This window comes from Vanellus vanellus, assembly GCF_965231255.1.
Source record: "Vanellus vanellus genome assembly, chromosome: 9".
NCBI classification, from domain to species: domain Eukaryota; kingdom Metazoa; phylum Chordata; class Aves; order Charadriiformes; family Charadriidae; genus Vanellus; species Vanellus vanellus.
In genome coordinates, this window is record NC_138914.1 from 5492950 (window position 1) to 5501472 (window position 8523).

The window sequence follows — 8523 nt, forward strand, 5'->3', positions numbered from 1 at the left end:
ACGTGACGGTGCCTGTAATCGGAGGGCATCGTCCCCTTACGCTGGGAGCAAAGGCTGGCAGCTAAGTCTCTTTTTTTTTTTTTTTTTTTTTTTTTTGCTAGTTTGAATGAGCTGAGAAAACAAGAACAACTCAGAATGCCAAAACCAGTGAAGGAGACGTCCTACCTCAAAGATTTTATGCAGCATGGAGATTTTGTGTGGTGCCATCAAGATGCCCCACTTCTTTTACATGGTCTATGAGCCAGATACACCTACTGACTTCAGGGGCCCAGCGACAAGCAATGGTGGGAGAGCGCTGTGCAAGGCCATGGCAGCCCCCAGCTCAGAGTAACCGAAAGAAAGAATAAATGCCACTTGCGTTCCCCCGAAGGAGACTATGAACTATGCTAGGGGCACTTGGTGGTTTCACTTCTGAGTGATCACTTCTTGAGCACTACACAAGTCTAAGGAGTTCCCTTTCAAATAGAGCAGTTGGAAGAGGTAAGTCAGGTCAGATGCCATCATCATTCTTGTTCCATGCAGCTCTGGGGGGTATGTTGTTTCACAGGGGCTGCTGTATTTATCTCGTTTAAAATTCAGTCCTGCCCACTCACTTACGATGTTGAACAACTCCACGCGTGGGGCAGGACCGTCAGCTTGGGCTCGCATCTCTCAGAGGGCAGCTGGCTCTTCTTCCAGCACTGTCTTGCAGTCCCTGACCCACAGCTTGTATGCTCTTTCCAGGGTCTCTTCGGTAGTGTCGTTGAATATCTCTGTAAAATAAGCCGTGTAGTTCATTGGACCTCCAGAGCTTTCCCTGCTTGCATACGCTGACTCACCCGGGGGAGAGCAGGTCCTCCAGTTGATGAGAATCTCTTTGCTCCTGAGTTTTCTTTCAAGGCCAGGTTGGACGGGGCTTTGAGCAACCTGGTCTAGTGGAAGGTGTCCCTGGCCAGGGCAGGGGGGTTGGAACTACCTGATCTTTAAGGTCCCTTCCAACCTAAACCATGCTGTGATTCTGAGTGTGCAGGCTGAGCTTCATGGAAATAGTCTGAAAGGATACTGATGTAAGAGGTCAGGACCTGGTCCCACGCATTGCTTCTATGTTGGGGGTTTGGTTTGTTGTTTGGTTTTGTTTGTTTGTTTTTTTAAAAATAATCTTATAAGTAAGAGTGTTTCACCCAAGATATTGTATAAATAATATTTAGTTTTCAGGTATTAGTTCTTGGCACAGTAATACATTAAATTGTTCTTGCCAAGGATTATTTAACAAATATTCTCAAGCATAACAAAGGAATTGTTTTTCCCTTATGACATTGTTTTGTCTGCCAGAGCACTGCGTTTAGACTGCTGGTTTGCAACCGTGTATGCAAAGTGAATTGGTCAACCGTAATGCAGTTAATTAGATCTCAGGTTAGACCTCAGGCTAATCAGAAAGATCCTGTGTCACAGAACCACGGAATGGTCGGGGTTGGAAGGGCCCTCTGGAGCTCCCCCAGTCCCACCCCCCGCCAGAGCAGAGGCACCTCCAGCAGTGGCACAGGACACGTCCAGGCGGGTTTGGAATGGCTCCAGAGTGGGAGACTCCCCCCCTCTCTGGGCAGCCTCTGCCAGTGCTCTGCCACCCCCACAGGAGAGAAGTTCCTCCTTATGTTGAGATGGAACTTCCTATGGTCAAGTTTGTGCCCATTAACTCTTGTCCTGTCACTGGGCACCACCGAAAAAAGACTGTTCCCATCCCCCTGGCACCCGCCCTTGAAGTATTGATAAGTATTGATAAGATCCCCCCTCAGTCTTCTCTTCTCCAGACTGAACAGCCCCACGTCCCTCAGCCTTTCCTCATAAGAAAGACGCTCCAGTCCCCTCATCATCTCTGTAGCCCTTTGCTGTCTCGACACGTGTATTGAGATGTTAAGAAGCAAACCCGGAAACGTGCAACAGCAGCTCTGCAGGGCCCGTTTTCCAGCCTGTGAGCGTGCCGGGATCCCCGCCACCCCCCAGCCACCCGCTCCCGGGGGCTCCCTGGTGTCCCTCTCCCGCAGTACCTGCGACGCCGAGGCCGGTGGGGAGAGGCATGCGGGGCTGTCCCCCGCTGTGTTTCAGGCGCTCCATCAGGGCTCTCTTGATGAGGGACCAGCTGCAGCCGCTGTGCCACACCGGCAGCTCCAGGCCTCTCATGCACTGGATGATCTGCTCCTTCTCCTCGGCGGTGATGAGCCCCCGCGTGTGGGCGACGTACGTCATGAACGCCATGTCGACGTTCACAGCTTCTCCGTGCATCAGCGATGGCAAAACCCTCTGAAACAGAGCAAAGGCGGGTGGGGGGAAAAGGTTTGGGCTGACAAATAGTAAATAAGTAGGCTTTTCCTAAAAGTACTTGTGAAAATTGGCATTCGACTCAGAGCAGTGGAAGTACAGATTTGCACTTTGTGATTTATGGATTGCAGAGGATGATCTCTTTTACAGGTGATTAATTGCATGTAAATTCTCCCATAGGGATCCAGGATCTAATTCTCCTCCCATTCAAATCATTGATGAAGAGCACCATGGGATGGAGAGAAGAGCTCTGAATATTGCATAAGGTCTGGTCCTCCCCCCTTATTCCTCAGTGGCAATTTTTCATCGCTAATACAGGCTATGGTCTCCGTGCCTTTGCACTGCTGTAGCTCATGTTGGCGATTTCTAACGGCTTCACTGAAATCTCGTCATCTTTGTGCTTTGGTAAATGCCTGGTAAGAAGCAATAATTGGCCTGTGCTCTGAATAGGAAACGGGGGTGGAGGTGTGGGGGAAATGGGGCAGGGAAAGGAGTCTCTCTATCCAAGAGGACCAGGCTGGGTGTGTTGGGTGATCTTGCGGGAACGTGCAAATCTGGGGTTTAGCTCAGCTCCTTTTGCAGAGTTTTCATGCTGCCGATTGAAAACATTTTTTTTTAAATAGATGTTGAAATATAAAGTCTGTCACTCACCATTTCCAGCTCTGGGCTTATAAGGTGGCCAAAATCAACCAATCTGTCCAGGTCATCCTCCCAGAGGTTGGGAGCCAGCTCTTCCAACATGGTTTCAATGGCAATCCTGGTTGTCTGCAGTGCAGCATCTCCGTGGTCAGCAGACCCACTGTAGGACTGGAACTTGGTGTCCAGCAGGTATTTCCCATGTCTCTTGAGCAGGTCAAACAGCCCTTTGTGTTTCATGAGTGCCATCTAGGACAAAGAACAGGAGAGGTAATTAAAGATAATTATGTGATCCTTGCAGGTGCTGTTGAAAACTTGCGTGTTTCCATAGACTGGACTACGATTAATATCATGTTATGCACGAGCAAAGAAATACCTGCACGCTTGGTACATGGGCAAGTTCTACCTCTGCAACCTGAAAAAGTAGTTCTGTAGACACAGTTCCTGGTTAGCAGGTAGATGTTCCGTGTATATTCAACAGGTCTCTAGGGAATGCGACCTGGTGGCCTTACACATGTCGTCAGCTATGGTAAGTGAAGATGTATGCAAAAGGCAGTGTGGAAATGCCCAGTGGAGCTCTGGTAAAACGGCAGAGGTGATGGGAGCACTGGTGGGCAAGTTCCCTTGCTACTGGGCAACTCCAACCACGCTGTGAGTTTGCTACGTGTTCCAGTAGCCCAGCAGATGGTTTGTAACGAGCTTTGGCCATTTGTGTGCCTGGCAGGAAACTCAAGACTGTCTCAGCTGAATGGTGGCCGTCCCCAGGACAGGGACTGGGTGGTGGACATCCCCAGGGTAAGTCTCATCTAATCCTTGGAACTTCTCTTTGGGCAAGTAACGGTGGGAAAGCACTGCAATATAGGCAATATGAGGGTTCAGAAGTGGTTTCATTGTTACAAGTACATATTTTTTCACCCTCTGACTCAGGCGTGAGTCCCCTTCTGCAGTGGGGAACGGTGACCTGCATGTTTCCCGGTGCCTACCAGAAACCTCCAGATATCCTGGGGTGTTCCCACTGTGCAAGCACTGAAAAATGCTGCTGATACTGATGAACTCATCTCTAATCCAGTCTAATAGCTTGAACTCTGCTTTATCAAAAGTTTTCAAAGCTCTTCAGGCACAAAACCATTTACTGTGCACTTCCCAGGTAATTTTAGAAGTAGAATTTGTCTCGCGGGAGATTGATTGACCACACTTGACATACCCTGTGAGGTAGGTGCAAATGATCTTGCAGATTGCTAATCCCCAGTATAATGAACCTCAAATTCTCTGCCAGCAGTTCATTTTAGAGTGCTGTGGATCAGCCTCAATGGGAAGATGCTTTCTTCCCTGGTTGTGCTGCGTCTACCTCTGGCCTTGAGTTTTGGAGTTTACTCCACAGGCACTGTGTGTGAGGGATATTGTAACAAGTTTAGCAGCTGTAAAAATATATATAGGCTCAATAAGAGTTAAAGGTCCCCACGCAGCCTTGTGTCTATAGGGCAGCTTATACAATGCCATGGATGCTGATGGACATCTTACCAGCATTGCGGCCTTTCAATACTTAAAGGGGACTTACAAGAAAAGTGGAGGCAGACTTTTTAGCAGGGCCTGTTGCAGTGGGGTAATGTTTTTAAGCTAAAAGAGTGTAGATTTAGACTAGACAGAAGGAAGAAATCTTTTACAATGAAGGCTGTAAAACACTGGCCCAGGTTGCCCAGAGATGGGGTAGATGCCCCATCCCTGGAAACATTCCAGGTCAGGTTGGACGGGGCTCTGAGCAACCTGATCTAGTTGAAGATGTCCCTGCCTATAGCAGGGGAGTTGGACTAGATGGCCTTTAAAGGTCGCTTCCGACCCAAACCATTCTATGATTCTATGATTTCAGTTTTGAAAACTGCAGTTGCAAAAGTTCATACCTTTAAAATTTCACCAAGGCCGTTGGAGATGTGTCGCCGAGGAATGCTCTGAATGAAGGATCTATCCAGGAAACTAGCTACTGGGGGGGTGTAGCCCCCGAGCTTGTTCTTACACTGCAGGAAATTCACCCCGTTCTTCGCCCCCACGCTGGCATCAACATAAGAGAGGAGGGTTGTCGGGACCCGAATGTAAGGGGTACGTCTTCTATAGAGCGACGCGGCTAGTCCTACGATGTCCAGGCAGACGCCTCCTCCGATGGCGATGATGGGCTCAGTTCGCCTGTCGATGCTGAAGTTCTGGACTTCTTGCAAGATGTTCAAGACCAGGTCCATGGATTTCGTTTCTTCAGTGGTAGGCAGGGCGAGGATTTTGTGCTGAACGTTATTCTCTTCAAAGTATTCTCTGACTTTGGAGCCATAAAGTTCATCGACGACTTCATCTATGACAATAAAGCGCCTCAGCTTCCTTTTGCCGCTAGTGGCTAGCTCTAGTTGCTGGGGGTCAGTAATGTGACCCCAGAGCAGAGTAGTGTTAGAAGGATCCAGAATATTATATGTTTCTACGACTTTGTAGCAAAAATAGATGGGAGCTTCAATTGTCCAGGAAATCCCGCCTTCGGAGACGCATTCACCTCTGGCAAGGATCAGAAAACATGGTTTGAAGTCATTATATTCCCCTTTTGTACTTTGCATATCTGAACTAGTTTAAGGACATAGCTGGGGGTGGGGAATGTGGGGTCTCCTGCCCGTGCACTGCAAAAGTGTGGGGCTGCAAGGGTGGGACGTGTCTCCTGGGTGTCAGCACTCAATTGCTTTGGCACCGGAGAAACCCTCCCACATCTTAGAGAACAGTCAAGTGACTGGAGTTTCTACATGGTAGTGATAGAATAGAGAGCAAGGGCTGGAGAAGCAAATAGTTTTCCTTCTAATTCATTCATTTGTCAATAAACCAACAGAAACCCCCAGACCAATCATCCCAGCTTCCCAAAAGGGAGTGGGGAAGAGATTGCCAAAATTTTCCAAAGTATTTATGAAGGAAACATCATCTGCCCAGTATATCTGGGTGATACGAGTTGATTTATTCCTGTCTATCTGTGCGCAGCCACAGATGTACACACACCTCCATACAAAATAGCGTCTCTACCGTTCTCCAGCTGAACAGTGGATCTCATTGAAGAGTGGATCTCTTTACCTTGAAACAGGTGTGATAGAAATAGGAAGTGCCCCCAGGTAGTTAAAATAAAGTAATTATTTGAGAGTTGGCAAAGGTTTCCATAGTGGAATTTTGAAAGGATAAACAGAAGGATGCAAAGCTGGCATGTAGTATCTATCTAGATCAGTGAAGAACACAGCCCTGCAACCCAGTTATAACTTCTCCCGTTGGGAATTGGGAGCCAGGTGAAAAACAAGTGGCTTCTTCAGTTTGTTGGGAAGCAGAAAAGGATTTTTTTTTTTTTTTTAAATGACAGAACAAAACTGAAAAATGTATTTTATATAAGACCTCTTCTTGAGCTGCAGTTGGGTAAAAACTGAAAGTTTCCATCAACCTTTGTTTTGTTTCTTGAGTAAGCAGATGGCTTGTTGGATAATCAGATTTCCGTACATGCCAAATTTCTTTCCACATGCCTGAACTTTCTCTTATAGGTCTAAATAGATGCTTCTCCGCTTTCTTTACCAAATTGCCTTTATATCTGGCCCCAACCTTTTTAAGCCTTAAAGAAAAACAGTGAGGATTTACACTTTCCCGAAAATTTCTTCTGGGCTTTTAAAATGCGGTATTACAAAAAAACATAACTGTGCACATTTTACTGCACCAAATATTTACCTTATAGCTGTACTTTATGTGCAAGTGCATCCGTCTCTGCTATGTGACCCTTCTAAGAGACAGGATGGTTTTGAGTGTTAGTTGGTGGAATCAGCTTTGGGTGCTGGATGGCACAACTACACCCATTGCAACCCCTCCGCTGTACGAAACCAGTCGTGAACCTGAGGCTGAACGTACCCTTGTTGAAGCATACGTCAAGCTGAGGATTTTTCTGGGCCCTAGGTTCATCCCGCTGTTGACTGAGGTCCAGCAGACTGCCTTTGGGCCTGCCAAAGTCCTGTTCTGTCTGCCGCAGCCATGCTCCTGCGCAACGGCTACCCACTGCCAGCGCTGGTGAAGGTCCCTCTGACCCAACTGAGAAAAGGGTTAGACTTGTGACGTTAAAACCTGAGTATGACAAATGCTAGCAAACTTCCTTAATACAGCTATGTTTTGCGTGTCAGAAGACCCACATCACAAACAGGGCTCCACACACTCACAAAAAGGAGTGTCCTGTAATTAAAGGATCATTAACTGGAGAGGTGTAATATCAGCAAAGAGCTGTATGTACCCCTGGGAGAAATTTGTCTCTCTCCTCTGTCCGAAGCAGCATTAGGTGACTTCTACAGTTTGAGAGATGCGTTACGGTTTTTGCTCCTCACAGTGACCTACTGCCCGTGTTCTTCCCACCTAGGCATTTCATTTACCTGCAGCTCTCTCCACAAATGCATCCTCCTCCCCTGCCTGTGCCTGAGCTTTTGCACACAAAGATTTCCTGTACATATGGGAGGGAGGAGGGGGAGCTCAAGTGCAGCATTCAGAAGTCCCTGCGTAAGCCTTTCAGAAGTTTAAAGAAAATTCCCATCTAAAAAAAAAAAAAATCAGGCTCTTGATAAAATTCCCTCTGTAACTTAGCCAGGTCACACCGAGGAGAACAGCAAATACCTGTGCTGCCATATTGCACATATTTTGGAGCCCACTTTTGTAGGGATGATGGTGGGTTTAAGCCGCAAGAGCACGTGAGAAATTTTTTCGATCTGAGATGCATCCCCCCAGGTAGACCGCACGGTTTGGCTAACCAGAGCCGCCCAACGCAATTGCCGATGACCAACATGAGCTCCTATACTTACATTTTTGCTTCGGAGAGAGTTATCTTGTCCTCACAGTCAGAAAGAGCTTCTCCTTTCTTGATCCGGCACCACGTGCTCTTGACTCGCACCAGCTGGAAGTCTGTCTGCCGGGGCTCCTGAGGCATGGTGGCCGGGACCACCGGAGCAAAGGCCTCTTCTGACACCGGCATGTTTCCAGGAGGTAAAAATCTCCCTGTTAAGAGACCGCCTGTAACTGGGTGCCTTTCAGATGCTTTTTAAAGGCTCCAGATGACCAGGTGTTGGAAGGGGAGGTTTCCTCTCCACAGGGGAGACCAATTACAAAACTAAGATTATCTAATCTGGGATGCACGTTAGGGGTGGTAGGAGCGTTTGAAGACACGTGCGGGTACCGGGATGGGGTTGTATAATCAGCTAGTTTTATAATGCTTAGGAAGTACAGTAGGAGTGCATGAATTAACTTCCAACATGATGCCCTACAGCAAATTTAAAGTTATGAAAGGCAATTTGTATGATTCTACATGATGTTCATGAACCTCCTTTGCTATGCAGAGCCTCTGATCTGGCTGCAGCTCTAACCTGCTCCAATGGGGTGAGACAGGGGCAGGAGCATGGGGACGAGGTCGATACCGGCTGGTTAAACCGCTTTTGAGCTCACATTTCCGGGACTCTCTTGTGTTGAGGAGCAGAACGATTTGGTTTTGTTGTTGTTTTTAGCTTTTATGGTGTGTTTAAAAAAATGATCAGAGAGAGTTTGTCCCCTGAAGGGCTCTTTGGGGGA

The 8523-nt window shown here is 47.6% G+C and overlaps 1 protein-coding gene across 1 annotated transcript; it reads right to left on the minus strand.

The window, feature by feature from the left end:
- Positions 1-651: 651 nt before the first annotated feature.
- LOC309675576 (2-epi-5-epi-valiolone synthase-like) lies at positions 652-7933 on the minus strand (the record flags this gene model as incomplete). The annotated part of the gene is made up of 5 exons (XM_082487902.1): positions 652-752; positions 2025-2277; positions 2947-3180; positions 4830-5463; positions 7764-7933. The coding sequence occupies 5 exons, from the start codon at positions 7931-7933 to the stop codon at positions 652-654; spliced, it is 1392 nt and encodes a 463-aa protein (XP_082344028.1).
- Positions 7934-8523: the final 590 nt, after the last annotated feature.